At 47.6% G+C, this 22,590-nt stretch overlaps 1 protein-coding gene and 1 long non-coding RNA gene across 2 annotated transcripts; both read left to right on the top strand.

The window, feature by feature from the left end:
• The first annotated feature begins 2,107 nt into the window (after nt 1–2,107).
• On the top strand, nt 2,108–9,607 carry LOC107115594. Its single transcript, XR_001482680.1, has 3 exons — nt 2,108–2,178; nt 2,391–2,580; nt 9,289–9,607. It is a non-coding gene; the product is annotated as an uncharacterized LOC107115594 (long non-coding RNA).
• A 155-nt stretch (nt 9,608–9,762) lies between these two features.
• On the top strand, nt 9,763–16,240 carry LOC107115590. Its single transcript, XM_015417331.1, has 3 exons — nt 9,763–10,476; nt 13,120–13,381; nt 15,552–16,240. Exons 1-3 carry the CDS (start codon nt 9,763–9,765, stop codon nt 16,238–16,240), a joined length of 1,665 nt encoding a protein of 554 aa, XP_015272817.1.
• Nucleotides 16,241–22,590: the final 6,350 nt, after the last annotated feature.

Genomic DNA, 22,590 nt, shown 5'->3' with positions numbered 1-22,590 from the left:
AGGAACTGGTTGGCCACTATGTGAGACAGGAGGCTGAACTAGGTGAACTATTGGTTTGATCCAGCAGGGCTCTTCTTGTGTTTTTAAATTTCCAAACACTTCTCAAAGGCAGCTCCATAAGAGTGCATTATGGTAATCTAATCTAGATGTATTTATCACATCACACCTTTGGTGATTAACTGCCTTAGGGGTTCACAGAGAGTAAAAGAAGGAAAAAATCGGGAGGGAAGATAAGTTAACAACAGAGGAGGAAAGGTGGTCAGAGCTTCTTACTTCCTTGTGTCTTTGCTGATAATCTTCCTCCAGCTTTTTCTACTGAGATGTGACAGACCTTCAGAGATTTCAAGTCAGAGCCAAATTAGACATGATGGCTTCCTCATTTCCGACGGGGATGCTGACGCCATTTTAAACCCCAAAATAGGTGAACTAAAAATGCCAGGAGGGCTCGATCCTAACAATATCACCCTAAAAAAATTGCATTCTTATAACTAGTGACAGGCAGCTTCTACTGTATGGCTTGTAATTATATTCATGTATTTGCTGTTTGCGATGCGTGTTTTAAATATATTTTTAAGCTATTGTGTTCCACCACTGGAAGTTTGGAGGGTGGGATACAATTTTTTATGTCAAATAATAAGACTGCATGTGGAAGAGAATCAAGGCTGAGAGACTGAGAGAAGGAGGATAGCTTTCCAAAGGCAATCCCCTTGCAAATATTAGGTAGGAAAGAATACAGTGGTATATGACACACCAACAGCCTGCCAATATCCAGGGCCTGGACTTCTCCCATAAGTATAGCGGATCCCTAGAGAACAGAGATCAGTTTCCCTGGAGAAAATGGCAGCTTCAGAGAGTGGACTCGATGGTATACCATAGATATTCTAGGTAAAAGTAAAGGTTTCCCTTGCTCGAAAGCCAGTTGAATCCGACTCTAGGGTTGCGGTGCTCATCTCCGTTTCAAAGCCGAAGAGTCAGCGCTGTCCGAAGACGTTTCCGTGGTCATGTGGCCGGCATGACTAAACACCAAGGCGCACAGAACACTGTTACCTTCCCACTGAAGTGGTACCTATTTATCTACTTGCAATTTCTTGCTTTCGAACTGCTAGGTTGGCAGGAGCTGGAACTAGAGACGGGAGCTCACTCCATCATGCAGCGCACTCGGGTCTCAAACTGCTGAACTACCGACCTTCCACAGCCTGCAGTTCAGCGTCTTAACCACTTGAGCCACCGGAGCTCCACGATGTACTATAACTAAGGACAGCAATTGCCCATATGCCTCTAGATTCTTGGTGAAGTACCTCCCCAAATCCTCCCTCCAGAGGCTGTCTTGTGCCGCTCCCTGAAGCCTGGAAAAAACTGAGGCAAACATATATGGATGAAACTGAAGATCCTCTGCACATGCGCAGAGTACCTTTCCAAAATTCAATCCCCGAGTAAGCACAAAACGGCTCTCGACCACTTTCCTCTGCTGCTGTCTCTCCCTGTTCTCATTTCGCTGCAAAGTCCGATTTATCGCGCTTTTTAGATGCGGGGTGAGGTGATAAAAAGTTAAAATCAAGACAGGAAAAAGAATGCCTGTGGACAACACGCGAGAAGCGCGCGCACCTTGAACCCACAATCGCCAGCCCTCCCATTTTCCGCGGCCATTTCTGCCACGCTCGGCAGGGCTGGAAGCCTGCCGCGATGAAAGCAAGAAAGCCTCTGAACATGTGCAGAGTGCCTTTACACACTCGACCCCCTAAGCTTCACGGCTGGGGGCATTTCAGCGTCCAGAGAAAGTTTCAAAGCAGACTGAAAACTCTTGCAAACTTCTCGTTTTGGAACCGAGTCGTTCCTTCGCCCTCGCTCCTTTCCTTTGCTCGGGCAAACCAAAAAAATAAGGGGGGGGGAGGAAAACCCCCCAAACAACCAACAAACAGTCGCTCCTTTCCCCCCCCTTTGCTTGTCATTTGAGGGGGTTAAAGTGACAGAGCCGTGACTCCTAGAAGTGCCCGGAAATGTGAATGGTGCTGAGTTTCCTTTTCCTGTCTTTGCTTCTTGGCTTGGGTGGGAGGAAGCTTCAGCTGTAGCTGTAGAAGATTTTTAAAAAAATTTTTGGTGTGGTTGGGGTGGATTGCCAAAAACTTGGGCATTACCGGGCTTGCAGATTTGCACCGGCTGCAGTCGGGAAGAGGCGAGGTAAGAGGAGACGGGACGTGGGCGGGAGAGATCTAAAGGGAAGGGGGAAAAACAGGAAAGGGGGTCAGATCGCAGGGGGCGAAAGTCCTGCTCGGGGGGAGGGGGGGGGTGTCCGAGCAAAGAAGCAATGCCTCCCTCCCGCCCCCCCGCCGCAGCCCGGTCAAAAGGGAACCCTTGATCTATGCACACTCCCCTTTCTCATTCCTTTCAAGCCGGGAGCGAAGATTTGCTCCAGGAGATGCCCAGATGCAAAGGAACAAAGGGAAGGCGCTCAGGATGCAGCCAGTGGCCGCGGATGGACATCTAGAAAGCTTGTGTTGGCCGAGAAACTGCCCATACTTCGAAGAACCCCTTCCCCCCCGCAAAAAAAGCATGACTGCGGAACGACTTCGGCGCAAGGCTGTGAGGATTGACAGAAGAGTTGGGCTGATGGGTGGCGGGTTGGCTTCTTGGATGCAAAACCCCCCCCCCATGTTATTCCCTCCCGGCTACTGATGTTGTTCCGTCCAGTTTATTGCCTCCCTGTAGGGACGACATCTATTTCCTGCCCCCTCTTTTTTTGCGCTCCCGTGTGCTCCTGTCACTCCCCATTTCCGTCCTAATTTATGAGCCCCAGGTGTGGAGAAAAGTGCATGTCCTGCGGGGTGCAGAGGAAAGTAATTTCCCCCCCTGGTGAAGGTTTGCGATTGCAGAACACCTTTGGTTATGCCATCAGATGGGCTAGAACTGCTTTGTTCGCTTAGCACCTGTATTCCTAATTCCTTTCTGTGGAATGTTTGCCTCCCTTTCTCGGCTTGCATGGATTTCTCTGGGATTCCTTAGTCTGAGGTAGTACATCTTTTGCGTCTTGGGGACTTTAAGGATCTCGGTGTCACATTTTTATCCTGCTTATGGAGCTCAGGGTGGCATATCCGGTTCTCCTTTCCTTAGTTTGTCCTCACAACAACCCTGTGAGGGAGGATAGGCTGAGAGTATGCGGCTGGCCAAAGGCCACTCAGCAAGCTTCCATGGCAGAGTGGGGATTTTGAACCCAGATTTCCTAGTCCAGTGCTAACCACTCTGCCATACTGGCTGCCATGAAGGGCCCAGATGTGTCAGAACAGACGTTTATCTCAACAAGCTTAGGGTATTTATATAACTAGCTCTCTTCCTGCTGGGGACATCAAATACAGGGGAAACATCAAATCTGATCAGAGCAGGAAGGCACCTGTCAAATAAAACAGAGAAACAGCAAACATAAAATATAATCACAAAAGCATCACTTGAATATGTTTCAGAATTTTTTTTTTTTTAATTAGACTTCTGTCCCACCCTCCTGGTCAAAGCCGGCTCAGGACGGCTTACATAAAACATGAAGAATTTTACAATGCACATAAAATAGGATTAAGAACAACATGTAACAATTAAACATAATATAATAAAGTGCTAGTAGCAATACATTCATAATCTCACAGCGGTAGTTGTTTTTAGCCCTCTTTGGAGGTCCTGAAAGAATGGTTTGAGTCTCAACTCCATGGGTGGGGAGGGAGTTCCATAGCCTGGGGGCAGCTACTAAAAAGGCCCTGCTGCATCTACCTGGCATTTTAACTTTAGATAAGGCAGGAGAGCCTCATGCATCAGTATCAAGGCTTGGGCAGGTTGATATGGCTGGAGGTGGCCCTTTGGACTTGAACCATTTCGAGCTTTAAAAAATTAAAACCTTGAATTGGTCTTGGTAACAGACTGGATTCCAGTGCACTTGGCCAAAGGCTGTCTTGATACATTGGTTGGGCTGAGCCCCAGTTAGGGCTCTAGCAGCTGTATTATGCACCAGCTGAAATTTTCTGAACTGTCTTCAAGGGTAGCCCCACACAGAGTGTATTACAGTAGTCTAGTCTGGACGTTACAAAGGCACATGCAGTGGTGGCCAGGTCTGCTTTCCTCAGTCACAGCTGCAGCTGGGGAATGAGCCTAAGCTGGAAACAGAAATCCTGGGCAAATTCTGGAATTTGTCTCCTTGTGAATGCCAAGACACCCAGGAGTATTACCTGAGTGTTACTGAGGCTGACTCAGATTACCCTAAGTTTGCTTAGCCCTGAATTGTCTCCTGAGACTTTTCATGGCAGAGTGAGGATTTGAACCCAGATTTCCTAGTCCAGTGCTAACCACTCTGCCATACTGGCTGCCATGAAGGGCCCAGATGTGTCAGAACAGACGTTTATCTCAACAAGCTTAGGGTATTTATATAACTAGCTCTCTTCCTGCTGGGGACATCAAATACAGGGGAAACATCAAATCTGATCAGAGCAGGAAGGCACCTGTCAAATAAAACAGAGAAACAGCAAACATTAAATATAATCACACAAGCATCATTTGAATATGTTTCAGAATGTATTTATTTATTTTATTTATTAGACTTCTGTCCCACCCTCCTGGCCAAAGCCGGCTCAGGGCGGCTTACATAAAACATGAGGAATTTTTACAATGCACATAAAATAGGATTAAGAACAACATGTAACAATTAAACATAATATAATAAAGTGCTAGTAGCAATACATTCATAATCTCACAGCGGTAGTTGTTTTTAGCCCTCTTTGGAGGTCCTGAAAGAATGGTTTGAGTCTCAACTCCATGGGTGGGGAGGGAGTTCCATAGCCTGGGGGCAGCTACTAAAAAGGCCCTGCTGCATCTACCTGGCATTTTAACTTTAGATAAGGCAGGAGAGCCTCATGCATCAGTATCAAGGCTTGGGCAGGTTGATATGGCTGGAGGTGGCCCTTTGGACTTGAACCATTTCGAGCTTTAAAAAATTAAAACCTTGAATTGGTCTTGGTAACAGACTGGATTCCAGTGCACTTGGCCAAAGGCTGTCTTGATACATTGGTTGGGCTGAGCCCCAGTTAGGGCTCTAGCAGCTGTATTATGCACCAGCTGAAATTTTCTGAACTGTCTTCAAGGGTAGCCCCACACAGAGTGTATTACAGTAGTCTAGTCTGGACGTTACAAAGGCACATGCAGTGGTGGCCAGGTCTGCTTTCCTCAGTCACAGCTGCAGCTGGGGAATGAGCCTAAGCTGGAAACAGAAATCCTGGGCAAATTCTGGAATTTGTCTCCTTGTGAATGTGTTACCTGAGTGTTACTGAGGCTGACAGATGACCCTAAGTCTGCTTAGCCCTGAATTGTCTCCTGAGACTGGCAGCCAGGTTGCCAGAGGCCTAGGCAGAAAACGCTCTTTCTTAGCACATCTCCATTGTGCCGATTTTTTAACCAGTGATGGCAGGGCTTGGAGCCAGGACTTTCTGTGTGCGAATCCCCAGGCTCTTCAGCCTTTTCTCATATGAAAGGTGCTGTAACCTTTCAACTACCTTGGCTAACCCTTTTCTGTACTTTGCCTGTTAATACCTATGGGGTTTTGTTGGTGTTCAAAAGTATCATAAGATTCTTTGATGGAGTTTGCCACAAGGGACTCGAACGCCTGCCCTTCTGGAATTTGTTACAATGGAAGGGTGATTTCATCCTTGTGTGGTCATTGCTCAGGGGCTGAGGCAGCAAGCAATGACAACAATTTTGTGTGGTTCAGAACTCTCTCATCAGACACGTTCAGCATTCATATCACCTTGCATAATCTGCAGTGAAATTTCATGGACTGAGCAATGTGGTTGTATGGGAAAATAAGATCTGATGCAGGATTATATATTTATTTATTCTGACTCAGGAATTCCCACGGCATGTGCTGTCAGTGGGTAATTAAGGGCTTCTGCAAATCTGTATTAGCCACTCACAAAGGAGGCTGGTCGTTGGATCTCTGTGTGATTTACCACTCTGATCTTTCTAAAGAGACTCCACTGGGGGAGCCAGGGGGGCACTAGATAATTCCGTCACCTCCCTCCATTTGATGTGACTTGGTGATTCAGTTGCTCCTGCTACAGAGACACAGCAGAATTACCTTCTTTCATTAGAGGCTGCCAGTTGTGTCTCTTCATGAGTTGTCATTCTAGGCATGTCTTCTTCTAATCAATGCTCCTCTGAGGGAGGGATACCCTCTAAAAACCATACTTTTCAGGTGGAAGAATCAGAAAGTAAGTGTGCCCCAGATATCTGAAATTTGGGGAACAGCTACCCAAATGTCTTAGTCCTCAGTGAACCCACAACTATTGGGGGGGGGGCCCTGACAGGGCTGTTGAGAAGGGAGGACCTGGGGTGGAGAATTTTGGGAGCTGAGGGGGCAGGTAAGCTGTTCCTGAGGGATAATAACAATGTACCTGTTCAAGCATCTTGTTTGTGTTATTCTGAAGTGGGGGTAGGAAATCTTGTCTGCGGGACCTGTGGTGTCTCTTGGCGGTGCTGAGGGATTATGGTCTACTCTAGACAGTCAAATTGACCTCCCAAGGGTGCTCTTTGACTATCCCTAGGGGTGACATTTGGGTGGCTTCGGGGTGCATTGTTCCTCAGATTGCGGTCTGATACAAACCTTTGTCATATTTTTCTGTCGATGACATGATAAAATTGCATGGCTGGGGGTGGGGTGGATTTTTCACTGCTAAAATGTAGTTGCTGCAATAGAGCCACTGGCTTTACCATGAGGCCCCTTACAACTGGCAGTGACGTCTTCACGGTGCTTCATGGCACCTTCTTTCCAGTTTACATGGAGATAGATAAGTGGGTAGCCGTGACAGTCTGTCTGTAGCGGTAGAAAAGAGCAAGACTCCAGTAGTACCTTAAAGACTAACAAAATCTGTGGCAGGATATGAGTTTTCGTGAGCCAGTGAGTCGCGAGTCATACCCTGCCACAAATTTGTTGTTAGTCTTTAAGGTGCTACTGGAGTCTTGCTCTTTTCTCCTCCTTAATTAATTAATTGGGGAATGAGCTTATCGACCAAATTACCAGTGTCTCCCCCCCGGCCCCGCTCTCTGATTTCATATATACCCGCCTGTTTTGTAGTACCTCATAGAGATGTGTTGACATAGTTTATTACCCGCTTTGGATAGATTTTTCTATACCTCAGCCAACGAAGGGGTCAGATTTCATATATACCCGCCTGTTTTGTAGTGATGTCTTGACATAGAGATGTCTTGACATCGTTTATTCCCCGCTTTGGATAGATTTTTCCATACCTCAGCCAACGAAGGGGTCGTTCATGGGGATGCCAACATGAGAGTGGGCCACCCCCCAGAAGAACTGTTGTATTGCCTTATATCACCACAGGCGTAATGTTTGTTGATGGTGTCCCCGTTAATGCATTCGGCTGCCGACAAATCATTTGTAGACAAATTAAATGTGTGGTGTAGAGTGTCAAACTGTGAGCCATGTTCAGACCATATGGTGTCGGACTGCGATCTGGGTTAAAATCACAGGTGTACCATAAAGCTTTCTGGGTGACTTTGGACCAGTTACACACACACACACACACACACACACACACACACACACTCCTTCCAACCTACCTCACAGGGTTGTTGTGAGGATAAAATGGGAGCAGGGAGAGCGGTGTACACCACCATAAGGATTAAATGTGTGAATTCAATAATTAAATCCTCCCTCAGCCAGGAGGCCCACTGTGTGATTTGGGGTCAGTTACTCCCTTTTGGCCTAAATTACCTCACGGGGTTGTTGTGGGTATAAAACTGGAGACAGGGTTTGGATTCCACTCAGCCATGAAAGCTCACTGGGTGACTTTATGTCACCCTTTCTCAGTGTAACCTGCCTCAGTTGTTGTAGGTATAAAACTGGAGACAGGAAGAGAAGTGTAGACACTGTCCTGAACCCCTTTAGATAACAACAGAATAATAATTAATTTCTCTGTTCCTAAGTGTGTTGATGTTTACACACTGTATTAGAAGGGTGGAGGTCTGGTTGTGGTATTATGTGGTTAGTGTATAAGTTATATATTTAAGCAGGCACCTGAATGGCTATTTAAAATCCTGAAGAACACAGAGGCAGCTTTTTGTGGCAAAGCTGTTCACACAAAGCACAGTTCTGTCAGTTTGTAAAGTCTCCCCTCGCCTGTCATTTGCAGTGGCAAGGTGAAACCACATATCTGCCACATAGTCTCACAAACAGCTTACCATGTGGCATGGTCTCCAGGCACTTGTGTTCCCAACACAGCTTCCTGTGGCCCTGAGCAGCATACAATATTGTGGTCCTAAATTAAATATATAAATTCCACTAGTAGAAAACACCATCAAAGATTGCCAAAGCAATATATTAAACAATTATAAAGTTGGTGGTGTCACAACAACAACATTTATGCATACTGTAACTGTACTAAGGCATAAGATACAGTATTTCCTCCTTTGGAGATAGGACATAAAGTGCATGTACTCAGTGTAACTTGATAACTTGATAGGAGGAGTCCACATAGTCATAACATATTCCAAACAGCCTTTGCAAAGACGCCCATTCTAGATATTTGGAAGATGTGTTTCCTTCGTCTTCTTCAGTTTGCTGGCTGTGTAAGTGGAACTGTGAAGAGATTTACTCAAATGCCTAGCCACAAAAACACACATGCAAAACAGAATTGTTTAAAAAAACATGTCTGAAAAATACACTCACCCTGATTTCAGCAATTTCAACCGACCAAAAGGTTCATAGTGTAAGGAGCGAATCATAGGTTCTTAAGGATACAGATGAAGATGCATGCCAATTTAAAGCTCAACAGGGAGAGAAACAGGTGTATCCAATTTAGATTAGTCCCATTTAAAGGGCTCTATTTTTCTAAAATGCACATTCTATAATATTCTTTTTGTTTACAAAAAGGCTGAAAAATCAATTTCCCTGTTCAAGCCAAAAGGTTCATATGTTTATCTGTCATGTTTAATCAAAAGGAAATTTAAAAAAATAAAAACTCTATTTATGTTTATTTATTAAAATGTTTATTAAAATGTTTATAACCCTACCTCTTTCCCCTGCCACACACACATAGGAGCCCAAAGACAGTAAATGCATAAGCAATAGCTCTGAATTTTTGGCTCATTCCTGGAACATTTTTTGAAAGGAACCCATAAACCTCAGTGCCAGTTTTGTTGGCTAAGTGTACTTTTGATAGACCTCTGTAATGACTCAGTGCTTAGAGGTTTTCTGTACAGTATAAATACATTATTTTTCTCTCTCAAATGTTTTGTGTTCCCTAGGTATAGAGAAGCTCAAGAACATCCCCACTTCTTGGATATTGTCTACAAACCCCGAGACTATTTGGAGAGCATCATCCAAGTTGCTACAGCGTTAGCTGAACTATGTCACAAATCTAGATGTTTCTCCCACATTGGCAGTAGGTGACTGGAAGACAAAGATCTCATTTTGCCACTTTGAGAAGAAAGTGGGGGTGGGGCCCCCCAAGGCTATATTTCGCCCCCCCCCAAATACAGCCTACTGGCAGGTCTCCTTCTTACAGTTGCAAATCTCTGTACCCCATCATTGGCCTCTCAGTTGGCCACTGGGAGGGCCGGGCATCAGCCCTCAAGGGGCCAGACTTGGCCCAAAGGCCTCCAGTTGCTAAGCCTTAACCTGACTTCTTCCGCCAATAACAAATGGCTACCGGGAGAGGGGAAACGGCTGCCCTTCACCACCAGTTTCAAGGTGCCTCAGAGCCAGGGATGCAGCCGACAATGAAAATGGAGGGGCAGGACTCAGTGACCCATGACATTGGAGGAGGTGGAGTCCCCCGCTTCCTTCAGGCTGGGTCCATGAGGGAGTTTTTAGCTGGCGAAGCTCCTCAGCAGGTAAAACAGGAACCAGATGAAGGACCCCAGCAGCACTGGGAGACTCAGAGGCCGGAGTTTCCCAAAGCGGTGTCGTATCCTCAGGTGGGGTGGAGAAACCCTCCGCTCCACAAGTCCTTGCCGTGGGACTCTAACTCTTTTCAGACCTCCTACGAAGAAGCGTCCAACACGAGCCAGTGGCCTGCTGGAGGATGGGTGCCGCAAACCATGCCAGGCGGAGAAGCCCTGCCGGTCTATGGCAGCCAGGTTCAAAGAGAAAGAAGGAACTATGGCGGCGTGAAGGAAGAGGTCCCCCATGAGGACACCGTCAGCTTGGAGGTGCGGCGGCAGCGCTTCAGGCATCACCGCTACCAGGAGGCTGAGGGCCCTCGCGAGATTTGCCGGCAGCTCCAGGAACTTTGCCACCAGTGGCTAAAGCCGGAACGACGGACGAAGGAGCAGATCCTGGAGCTGCTGATCCTGGAGCAGTTCCTGACCATCCTGCCTCAGGAAATCCAGAACTGGGTCAGGGAACACGGCCCCGACACCTGCGCCCAAGCAGTGGCCTTGTCAGAAGATTTCCTCATGAGGCAGCGGGAGGCCCAGAGAAAAGAACAGCAGGTAGGAAACCTATTTTAGGTTGTGGATCCCCTCCCCCTTCAATTATTATAACAATCGATTTCATGCAAATCTTAGGGGAGCCGGCATGGCGTAGTGGATAGACTAGGGTCTTGGGAGATCCGGGTTGGAATCAATGCTCCCTCTAAGCTGTGGAGTCTTGTGAGCAAAAATCCTACTTTGTGAGCTACTGGCATTAAAGTTGTGAGCGAGCGATTTGGCTGCTGCATAGATTAGTTTGCTCTGGAGCCCTCCTTCCTGAGCGGAGACAGAAATGTGTGAGCTGGAGGCTAAAAAATTGTGAGCTAACTCACACTAACTCAGCTTGGAGGGAACACTGGTTGGAATCTCCATTTGTACCAGAGAAACTTGCTGGGTGACCTTGGGCCTGTCACAGACTCTCAGCCTGACCTGCCCCACAGGGTTGTTGTTGGGAGAAAATGATGGGAAAACAGAATTCTAAGCTGGCTTGAGTCCCAGCTGGGGAGAAAAGCAGGCTGTAAATAAATAAATAAATGCCAGTGAATGAAATTACCAAATGCGATGTTTACCTGGAAGGGAGGCTAGATTTTTCCACATATGCCATCAAGAAAAAGAGGCGACCATCTTAAATTTGCATACAGGTTACAGTTATGTATGGCATTTCCGTGCCTTTCTACCAATGGGGACCCAAAGCGGCTTCCACATATGCCATCAAGAAAAAGAGGCGGCCATCTTAAATTTGGATACAGGTTACACTTATGTATGGCATTTCATTTATTCGTTCACTTCATTCATACCGTGCCTTTCTACCAATGGGATCCTGGGCTGGATCTTAGGCTGTCACTCTACTACACTTTTGGTGTTTAACTTTTTTTGGGGTGGGGTGGGGAATCACATTCAGGACTATCTTTTGGGTAAATATGAGTAAAATACATTGTGGAGAGGTAGCCATGTTAGTTTGTTACAGCCAGGTGAGGTATATCAGGCTGAGAGCTACTACACTTTTGGTGTTTAACTTTTTTTTGGGGGGGTGGGGAATCATCTTACATTCAGGGCTATCATTTGGGTAAATATGAGTAATATACATTGTGGAGAGGTAGCCGTGTTAGTCTGTTACAGCCAGGTGAGGTATATCAGGCTGAGAGTTTGATGCTTGGGGGGCAACGGTGGGAGGGCTTCTGGAGTTCCGGCCCCACTGGTGGACCTCCTGATGGCACCTGAGTTTTGGTCACTGTGGGACACAGAGTGATGGACTGGATGGGCCATTGGCCTGATCCGACATGGCTTCTCTTTATGTTCTTATGAGACTCTGGTGGTGCTTTAACGACTAAAATAAGCGTAAGCAGAAACTTCCTTAAATTAGAGCTTGCCTCCGATAACTGTATGCTCAGCAGATATGCAGGAAGCTTCACTATAGCGTTGGTCCGTGTAGCTCAAATTCACCTCCTCTGGCCGGTAGCAGACCTCTGGTATCTCAGGATACTTCCTTTTTGCTTGAGCTTCTTTAACTGAGCGTGTAGTGGCTATAGTGTTGGACAAGGATCTGCAAGGCTCAGGTTCATTCAGCGTGTCCTACATTACAGGGTTGTTCAGATAAACAAGTATAACTTAGAACAGTGGGTGCTGGGAGACAAGCAACAGGGTGTTGCCTTTGTTACCTATTTGTGGGTTTCTCAGGAATATCAGTCTTTTTGTTTCCCCATTCTGTAATCTTAGTCCTATTGCATTGCTTATTGGATATCATATGCTGTAGAGAGCCAGTGTGGTGTAGTGGTTAAGAGCAACGGACTCTAATCTGAGGGACCGGGTTTGATTCCACACTCCTCCATAAGAAGTCAGCTGGGTGACCTTGGGTCAGTCACAACTCTTTCAGAGCTCTCTCAGCCCCCAAAATAAGTCTAGCTCGCCACCTAGTGTTGCATAATGCGAAAGGGCTAGAATGTAAGACTGCCAGACAATCTATAGATCTCCTGCCTATATTACACACATTGCAATATGATAATTATTAATTATTATTCTTAATTACCATATGCTGTCTGATGGAACTGTTTTCTATATTTTGTAATCTGCTTTGAGTCTTGGTAAGAAAGAAAGGTGGCCTACACATTAAGGAAAAAAGCAAATCTGCCTGCCAGAAGTAGGATGCTGGATTAGATGGAGGGACTTTGGGGAGGGGCTCAGTGGCAGAGTGTCTGCTTGGCATGCAGAAGGTCCCAGGTTCATTCCCTGGCATCTCCAGTTAAAAGCATCTCACCAGGTATTGAGAAGAATTCTCTCTATCTGCACTTCTGGACACCAGGTGCCTGAGAGAGTAGTCAAAACTGGGCCAGGTGGTTCAGCTTCCAGGATATCCAGGAGTGGAGCTATGGCTCAGTGGATAATGTTCTTGCTTTGCATGCAGAAGGTCCCTGGTTCAATCCTCAGCATCTCAAGCTAAAAGGATCAGGTGATAAGTGATGTGAAAGATCCTGGAGAGCCACTGGCAGTCTGAATAGACGATTCTGACCTTGATGGACCAAGAGTATAATGCAGTGTAAGGTGACTTCATGTGTCCATGGACCTTTGGTGTGTGGAATCTTCCTACTGAAGTTGCATGGTCAAGTTGGAAGGCACATTGAGCTTCCGCAGATGTGCGTGATCCTGTTTCCTTTTTGCCCTTTTCAGGCGATGTGGACATTTGAGGAGGTGGTCATGAACACCCCCATGGGCCAGCAGGTGCCGTACCCCACTGTGGCCCAGCAGGTCCATTACCCCACTGTGACACTGCCAGTCCAGTATCCAGCCATGGCACAACAGACCCAATATCCCGCGGTTGCGCAGCAGGCCCCCAATCCCATCTTGTCTGACCGACTGCCATTGGATGCTGGGAGGACGCTGATCTGCAGAGAACCAATCCCCGAAGGTGGGCGGAGTCTACGACCTTACGGTAAGGATTCACTGCGGCTGCCATTGGGTGATTCGAACATTCCAAGGGTGTGGTGTGGTGGAAGCTACAGCCAGTGGTGTCTTTGTTCAGCCTCTACAATATTGTCTTTGTATATTTCATACGAATGCAAGTGCCGCCGTGCAGACATTAGAATTTGCTGTCCTGCTGCACCGTGTTGAAAATCTGTCCTCTGTCAGCTGAAAATGTCAACACAAAGCTCTAGTCTCTAAGGCATGAAAGTATGTGGCCTAGTGAAATCTCACAAACTGAGGGGAAACAAAACCCAGTGGTAAAGTTTGTAGAGCGTTGGACTTGTTCTGGGGGTGAACTGGGCCCAAATCCCAAGCCCAGCAGGTGGCCTTGGGCAAGTCACTGTGTCTCAGGATAACCCACCTCATGTGATTGTTGTGAAGAGGACCTGCCTTAATTTGAGCTCTCAGGGAAGGGTGGGAGGTGAATCAGTCTATCTGAGCCGTGTGTGCTCTAAGTGCTGAAACTGTACAGCCACTACCAAAGGAATGGGTCTGGTCTGTACTTGTTTACATAAGATGTTCTAAAGCAGGGGACCCCAACCTTTTTGAGCCCGCGGCCACCTTTGGAATTCTGGCACAGCATGGTGGGCACCGCCGCAAAATGGATGCCACAAAATAGCTGCCACCGGAGGTGGAGCCAGCCACGAAATGGCTGCTGCAGCTTACCTTCAGTCACACAGTGAAGATCCTTTCCCTGTGGTGGCAGATGCTGGCAAATCAACGTTTTAAAAAAGTTGCACAACCAATCAGAAGCCTTGCTTGGCAAAAGCCCCACTTCGCCCTGCCCGCTTTCTAAAATACTTGGTGAGTACTAGGAAAGGTATTGGCAGGCACCATGTTGGGAACACCTGCTCTGTAGGGTAACGGTATTTAATTAGAACCGTCAGGCTGTGTTCGTAGCTTCTATGGGTCAGTCAGTGTTGACTGGACATTGTTACATCTGGACATTGCCTTGCTGGATTCTGCCAGAGGTCACCTGATCTAGCACTCTGCTTCCAGATACCTCATGGCTTGTCTGCGCCCCCCCCCCAGCACCTGCTGTTCAAAGCTACACTGCCTCTGAATATGGGAGTTCCATTTTACTATCCTAGCTAATACCTGTTGGCAGACCTATCCCCCCTGTTTGGTCTAATCATTTTTTTAAAACTGCCTAGTGTAGTCTTTTACTAGGTGTCCCCCCAACACTTTCAAGCCTGTTGTAAGGGCTCCAAGCTTTCTTCTGTAAAGCTGAGGTTGCCAGATCTGTGCATTCTGCGCTGAATGCTAATGTCTTATGTAAACCAGTTGTGGGATCCTACTATGCGCATAGCTCTGGGTGTAAGATTGTATGTGAAGGGTGGGGTGGTTGTTGTCACTTGTAAATTTTATCTGTGTGGTTGTTGTCACTTGTAAATTTTATCTGTGTTTAACAGATAGGCTATCAAATTAACGGATAGAAAGTGTTGGTGGGACTTTTCTTCTGCACCTGTTGTAGCGTGTAGAATTCAGCATTGTGCAGGGGGGTTGGACTAGATGACCCTGGAGGTCCCTTCCAAATCTATGATTCTATGATCATTTGGGGTTGGTGCATATCAGGCCCGTAGCCAGTATTTTAAAAAATTTCTTAGGGGGCACTGGCTAATCAAAATAAAGGTAATTTAATCTGGACCCTTGCGCCGGACAGCTGCGCAGGAATACCCGGCTCCTTCCCTGCACCTGCAATGAGGGGCACCAAAGAGGAAGAGCAGTGGGGGGGGGGGGGGGTTGCCAGTAAGTCAGGGGGCCTAGCCTTGAGATGCTCCTCCTCCTCCTCCTCCTTCTTCTTCTTCTTCTTCTTCTTGTCCACAACTGATCCAGGAAGCGTATATGTGGGTCTTGACCAGGGGGAAGGCCTTTAAAATTCCTGAAGAAACAAAAGTAAAGTGGGTAGATTGTACTGCTGTCTCTGGGGCCTACAACTGAGGCCTGTCATGCCCCTGATTTTTGAATCAGAAGAACTTGGGTTGTGGTGTGTAGTGGAGGAACATCATCTGACATCCCAAGGTGGGAAATCAGTGACACAGCTAAAAGTTGTCAGGAACTGAAAACCAGTTCTGTGTAATTCCCCCCCCCCTTTTTGGCTGTTTCCTGTCACTTCTTCTCTCCCTTTTCCCCTGCAGGCCCTATCCAAGAGTTCCGGAGACCCCTCACCAACGCGGAGCGGATGCGGAACCGGAGGATGCGGAACAGGAAGCAGCGCCTGGAGACCAGCATGCAGCTGGTCGAATCGGCTTCGCGGGCCCCCTCAATGCTGCTGGATGCCATGCGGGGGCTGCACAGGCAGGACCTGAAGGCCTTTGACCGGGCCCGGCAAGAGGAACGGCAGCACCGGAAGCAGGAGAGGCGGCAGGACAGGGCCACCGCCCAGCTGATGGTCCACGCTATCGAGCGCTCCCACAACGACCTGGGGGAGTTCTTAGGGAGGCAAACAGTCACCATGGCAGCCATCGCAGCCGTATTTACAGGCCAGAGGTCTGCCCCGCAAGGATCGCTTCCTGGCTACAGTTCTTATCAGGGGCACAGCAACCCGCCTTGGGGCCCCCCAGAGTCAGGGTCCGGAACCACCTTACCACCCACTCACGTGCCTGGTATGTCTTCGGAGCCTGTTACCAGCCCGGTAATTCCCTGCCCGGTGCCTCCTCTGACTGTCCCTGGTGGCATTTGTGACCCAGTCCCCGAACTGCCTCCTCTGGACGGACCGAGGGAGGATTCTACTCCAGACTCACCCACGCCTTCGACCTCTGAGTCCGCCTCACGTCCCCTCAGCACTAGGCCGCACAGAGGAGTGAAAAGGAAGATGTGGGAATGACAAAGGTGGCCTTTCCCTCCAGTCCAAAAGTTTCATTCAGAATTTTCAACATCAGTTTCTCCACAAACAGGGTTGCCAGAATCCCTCTCCCCTTGCCATTTTTATCCAGACAATTCATTTATCTATGCAAAAAGGGTGTAAGCAAAAGCCCTCTGTCAACAGCCAGTGTCAGCTGTAGAATTTTGGAGCCTGTGGGTTTCCTGGGGGTGGGGGGAGAGATGAGAGCTTTGAGCTGGGATACTCCAGTGCCAGCCCATGGATTCATTGGTCCCAGCTCCCTGCTTGTAAAATGGGACTGCCCAGCCTACCTCACTGGGTGGTTGTGAAAGCAAAGATTGTATAGCACTTTGCAAATGTAAATTATTTTACAAACGCCTATTTGACTTCTCATACCTTTCAAGAAATTTGAAAGGGGGCACGGTCTAAATTGAGCTGCGTCAGCTCCAGGACACCAGTGAAACCCCGTGGATGCTGCTGCTACTTTTTAAAAAATTTACAAAACGTTGTACAGGCTTTCTTGGGTTTGCTCTTGGAGCAAGCTTGTTGAGGTGCGTGCGCGTGCATGGAGATCACTTTTATACCCATTTTGCAGATGGGGAACTGAGGCTGAAGTTCAGCTGCGTTTTTAAGCGACAGGCATCTCCTGGTATGCGAATAACACGTTTTTGCTCTGGCATAAGCGCCATAAAAGCTTATGCTGAAATTAAAATTTGCTAGCCTCTTAAGGTGCTGCAGACTTCCTGTTTCTTCTTGCTGCCAACAGCCTAACGTTGCTACCTGTCTGGGACAGCTGCATCCTCCGTTTTTAAAATAACGGCATTGCGGTCGCTCATTTATGAACCTGACTGCGCATTAGGGAAGGGTATGAACCGGCTCACGAGCCAAAATTTGGCCCAAACTTGGGCTTGTTCAGGGCTTGGGAAGACATACTCCCCGAACATTTAGCGAACTTCAGACTATTTGGTCTCTCTCTGCTGGCTCAGCTGTATCGGGCTTCCTCACACCACCCCTTTAAATGGGCTGCACCAGGGAGTTAGGGAGGCAAACACCAGCAGAAAGGAAGGGGGTGAAATGCCCCCTGGGAGGCACTTCACTTCCATATTTAACCTTCTGGCTTTGCTTCCCCCCCCCCTTGAAGCGGCGGGGAGCAAAACCAGAGGGTTAAATGAAGTCCCTTCCCAGGGGGCCCCCCCCCCCCTTCTGTGTCCCAACCTTGCTGGACCGGTTTGGCTCCTGTGAGGCTGGTTCAGTTCAGGGTTCGGTCCGGGGGCCACCACGGTCCCCGAACTGAACCTCCTTTTCCTCATCCATGCCTACTGCACATTCTCCTTCAGTGGGGGAGGAACTTTTTCCTTTCCCATGAGAGGAGTTCCAGGCTCAGTTTTTTTACCTGGTTCACACACCTATGAGAATGAGGTGGCAAAGTCCTCAAGTGGTAGAAAGTATTGTACCCTTTTGTCCTTGCAGGAGAGGAATCACATTATTTGAATGGCCCCCCAGTGATAAAAACACAAATAGAAATCAAGCAGCAAGGGGGTAGACTCTTTCTTCCTGATCTGCTACTTTTCCGTTGGAGGAGAAGTGTTTTTTGTTTTTTTTTAAATGCAGAGGAACGTTCAGAGCCGGGATCCGCTTCCCACTGTCAGAAGTGGCGCAATCCATTTTACCCCTTCCTTCCCACATCCTTCTCCTGCATGTGTGAACCAGGCCTCCTGCTTCATGCAAGCCTGTGAGTTGGACGGAGGGAGGACTTTTTGTAACCCCGACACCGGACATACCCCTTTGAATCCCCTTTTGAAATGCAAGGAAGAAGCATTTCCGTGGCTCCTCCTCGGGTCCCCTTCCCACATACTACCCTGGCACACCTGAAAAACTTGTCTGGTGGGGGGGTTGAGGAAAGAGATGATGAAACCAGTGGACGGAGGAAGGGAGAGAAGCTGCTGCTGCCCCATTTCTGCCTGTTGTAGACATTTCATAGTGTGTGAGTTTCCAGGGAAGGAGTTTTTTTATCAGGCACCATGGAGTCGTTTTCTGGTTCTCTCCCCCTTTCATTTAGGCCTAGATCTCACTGAGGTGGTCAACCTTGTGTCTGGACTCAATCAATTCTAGACCGCGAGTGGCTGTCATGGGGGTGAACGTTCCTTTGTGTAAAAGGTAAAGAATCCCTCTACAGAGAAATCAAGCATGTTGGTGCAGGGAGGAGGGTTCTACCACAGCGGGGTTAGGCTAAAACCTTTCTCCCTAACATGATAGGTTTCTGTGTACAAAGATTTTTTGTGTGTTTGTTCTGCACGGAGGTGAATTCAGTGAAGGGTGCCAGCTCTTCCCACATTTGAAAATTTTAATTTCATGCTCTGTTGTCAATTCCTGTACCGTGACTGAGAGATGTAATTACCTTTTGCCAACCTATGTGATGAAAATTTAAAACAAAGTGTTAAAAAAAAAAATCGCACGAGAGGGCCCCCCCCCCCGCTCTCTGGTATAGCCCAGACATATATTTTTATTACCTCAGTGAGAACTACAGCCTTGTCAGCCCCCTCAGGCATTGCTTCTGGGAGAGAGAGGTTGTGTGTATGTGTGTATAGAGGATTAAATGTAATAAATGGATGATGTGCCCAATGCCGCTATCAACCTGATCCCAGTGGTATCCCTTCGGCAGAAGTTGCCCATAAGGACTTCCCCATTCATTTCAGTACAGAAGGGGGTGACCCACAGGCCCGTTGCTGTGGGAACAGGAATCACCTTCTGCCCTCAGAGCGAATGGAGACTAGGCACCCAGTGTGCATGTCAGAGGGAACGTGGAACTCTGGATTGGGTTGAGAGATGATTGAGGCATGTAGAACATGCACAGCCTAGCTGGACTGAAGCACTGTGAGGGAACTGCATGTTTGCTCATCCCTTGAAAACAAAACCTCCCTGGACATAGAAAACTAGCACTTCAAGGATTCCCCCCCCCCTTTGCCCTTCTCTATAATGACTTTCCATGCACAGAATTTATTTACATGGGGAAGTATTCAAACGTGCACTTTCCTCTGTCTGCAGTCTGAAATGGTAGGATGCGGGAAGGACTATACCAGCAGCTACTCCTGTATGTTTGAATTCATGGTAATGGTGGGACTAGCTTTCAGGCCTCCCGGATTCACACGGGGTTGCCAACTTGTTTGAATGAGCCCTGCTTCTGTGCTTTGAACATCAGCTTGAGCTACCAACTTTGGCAGCTGATCATTTAAATAAAATTAAATAAATAAATAAATAAATAAATGTTTACCTCCAGCTGTGAACAGTTTCATCTGCCAAGTTCTGGGGATCAAGCTACTGTTAAAAGGTGCAGGAGCAATATAGACCTGTGTTTTTTGGGGTCAGTTGGCACCTTTAGGTTGAAGCACAGCTCTGTTCACTGGCTTACACTGGCTGCCCCTTTGAAACTTGTTGAAGATGTGAAACCAACCCTTCCTTCATCAGAAGCAGCAGACTTGAGACAATCGGTTTTTAAAAACTTTTCAGGGTAGCATTTGGGACTCGGTTTACTAAAGACTGCTGGAACACATGGGTTCGCTTTTACGGTTTTAAGAAGTGCTGATTTTTAAATGAACTCCGTGCATACCTGCAAAATGTATTTATTTTGTAAATGTGTTTTGAGCTTTTAAGTATCAGGAAAGGAAGAAGGAAGTGGTTATTGTGGGGTCTGGACCTTGGTGGGGAGGGAGGCGAAGGTGGGAGGAAGCCTGCTTGCTAAAGATGCAGGAAATTTGGTGGCTTTCCCATTTTTCACGTGCACCTTGGACTGTTTGGCTTTCTCCTCTTCTCGTCAAGAAACAAAATGGAGAAGTGGGAGAGGAAAAATGGGCCAGAGATGCGACTTCACAATGGCAGAACAGGCTAGCACAAATCTCGTGTGTGACCTGACAGTTCTACAAACGAAAATGTGGCTTAGATCCAACTGACTCTCTTCTGCTAAGTGAGGAACCTTCCTCACTTAGCCAAAGAGTGTGGCTAGAAACAAACCAGTATCTAGTGCCATTGGTTTTCAAACTATGGTCCCCGGTGCCTCTTCAGAATCTTACGAGAAGTTTGGCACAGCGGATGAGATTCCCTCTGAGACAATCTGTCCTCCATTACCAGTTTTCTACTCATTCTGTGTGTAGCTGCAAAGGAGAGGTTCAGTGTATTTCTACCACCTCAGAGTCATAGCAAAATGTGGGGTATCAAAATTTTAATTAATCATATATAGTACCTCAGACCTAGTTTTCACTGAGGGAGTAAACCACTGTGTGGAAGTTGTATGACCACAGCTGCCGGGCTCACAGGATTGAATGTTTTGCTGTAGAAATAACTTCCTCCACTGAGAAAGCTACCAGGGAAAAGGGCCTAGCTAGGCATTTCCCTGATGTATTAGTTTTCTGGATACAGGTTTCCCCCACCCCTCACGAGTGAATGCTTCATCAAGTGAGCCCACATCTACAGTCTGCAATGACCTATTCAGTCAATGGTTGACCACCTCAGCAAAAACAGGGAGTTTGTATAGACGGGGCCACAAGTTAGGAGCCTATTCCCTGTCCTCTGCTCTGGAATGTGTCCCAGAATCCTTTGCAACATACACACAGGTTCTGTGGTGATCTCACAGGGGTTTCCTCAGCAGACTTGTCAAAGTGAAAGCAAGTGAAGGCGGGAGTTTGAAAACAAACATCTTACACTCTCCCTATACTTGTTCACACATGTCGGGAAAATACTTTTTTGATGTGGCATCGTTATCTGTACCAAGTCTCCTCCAAAGTGATAATCAGAGGTGTCTTCTCCTTGCCTTTTTTGAGGGGGGGGAATTATTACAGTGTTATAATTCCCCAAGATACCAAGTTGTTCAACTGGCTTTTACAATTATGTTTTTCTCCTATGAATTTCCCCCTCCCTCAAGTTTTGGGGATACTCAATAAACTTTGTAATTTTGGCGGTCTTGATTCCCCGCCCCCTTACTCTTTTATCCATCTTTCCCCCAACCTGATATGTGTGTATTCAAAAAGATGTTGCTTCCAACAGGCCTGGCTGGTTTTCATGAAGAAAAAAATATATAAATGTGACTCTGGTTTGAATACTGGCTATGAAGAGTATCATGAGGGCAGTGTAATAAGCAGTTCAAGTGGGCAAAAACCCCTAAACAAACAACAACTTCTATATGCAGGAGCAGGGGTCATTTCGTAGAAAAAGAGCTGCAGGAGCTCATTAGCATAACTTATTAGCATATGCCACACCCCCTGACATCACCGGAAGTGTGTGCCAGCCCCTCTGACAGGCAGAAGCAGCTGGGATCCATTCTTTCCCCTCTCTCCCTTCCCTTCGCCTCCAAGTCTGGCGAAGGAAAAGGGGAGGGGGAGGATCTCAGGCGTTTCTGCCTGACAGAGGTGCTGGTGTGCCCACAGCCAGCCTGGGTGAATTCTAGAATCACAGACTCATAAGAGTGGGAAGGGACCTCCAGGGTCATCTAGTCCAACGCCCTGCACAAAGCAGGAAATTCACCATTACCCACACACACACCCCAGTGACCCCTGTTCCACACCCAGAATATTATTTTAAAAACCTCCAGGATCACTGGGGGCCAAACTGGCCTGGAGAAAAATTGCTTCCTGGCCCCAAAGTGGTGATCAGCATTTCCCTGGGCATGTAAGAAAGGGCCACAAGAACTAAGCACTGATGCAACCCTTCCTGCTCTACCTCTCGTGATTTGCCTAAGTTCACACAATCAGCATTATGATCCTTTTAAAGTTGAAAGCATGATGTAAATGCAAAGGACTATTTGTAAGAATATCTGTAAGACACAAGACCAGGACGCATCTCACTTCTGGCAATCACTTGGAGAGACCCTATCACTCAGCTTCCATTGCCCCCCCCCACTGGAATAAGAACAATATCAGGCCATACCACATTGCAATAAAGCCCCTACAACTGTATACAGATATACTGAGCTTCCCTACCATTTGCCACAAGTAGCCCACCACACAACCAGGATCAAGACTCCTAAGTGGACCAACAGACAGGCATACACTCGTTTGAGAAACGGAGGCCCCTGCCACACGGGGCGGAAAGGGACAGGCTGAAGCACGGCTTCTGAAAGCCGCACCAAAAAAACACACACGCCGCGGCGGGATCACATTGATCCCCTGAGCCGCGGCACATTCCCTCCCCGGCACGATCAGATGCTGGGGGAAGCGACGGAGGGGAACGGGAGACTGCCAAACTGCGCATGTCTGAGCATGCACAGTTCAGGCAGGAGCCGGGGATGCGTCAGCAGAAAGACGGGCCAGCGATCCCACGGCCGGCGTGGATGAACCACCTCGGTAGGTGGTTCATTTTTTATG

The sequence above is a fragment of the Gekko japonicus genome, unplaced genomic scaffold, assembly GCF_001447785.1.
Source record: "Gekko japonicus isolate JY-2015 unplaced genomic scaffold, Gekko_japonicus_V1.1 scaffold2083, whole genome shotgun sequence".
NCBI lineage: Eukaryota > Metazoa > Chordata > Lepidosauria > Squamata > Gekkonidae > Gekko > Gekko japonicus.
Note: the sequence above shows the minus strand (reverse complement) of the source record. Positions and strands in the feature narration are given on the sequence as shown.

Bases quoted from the DNA above. Each gene is read 5' to 3' on its own strand.
- LOC107115590 (XM_015417331.1), top strand. From the start codon at position 9,763: ATGAAAATGGAGGGGCAGGACTCAGTGACCCATGACATTGGAGGAGGT. The intron at 10,477-13,119 runs GTAGGAAACCTA...TGCCCTTTTCAG, and splicing joins CCCAGAGAAAAGAACAGCAG to GCGATGTGGACATTTGAGGA. The intron at 13,382-15,551 runs GTAAGGATTCAC...TTTCCCCTGCAG, and splicing joins GCGGAGTCTACGACCTTACG to GCCCTATCCAAGAGTTCCGG.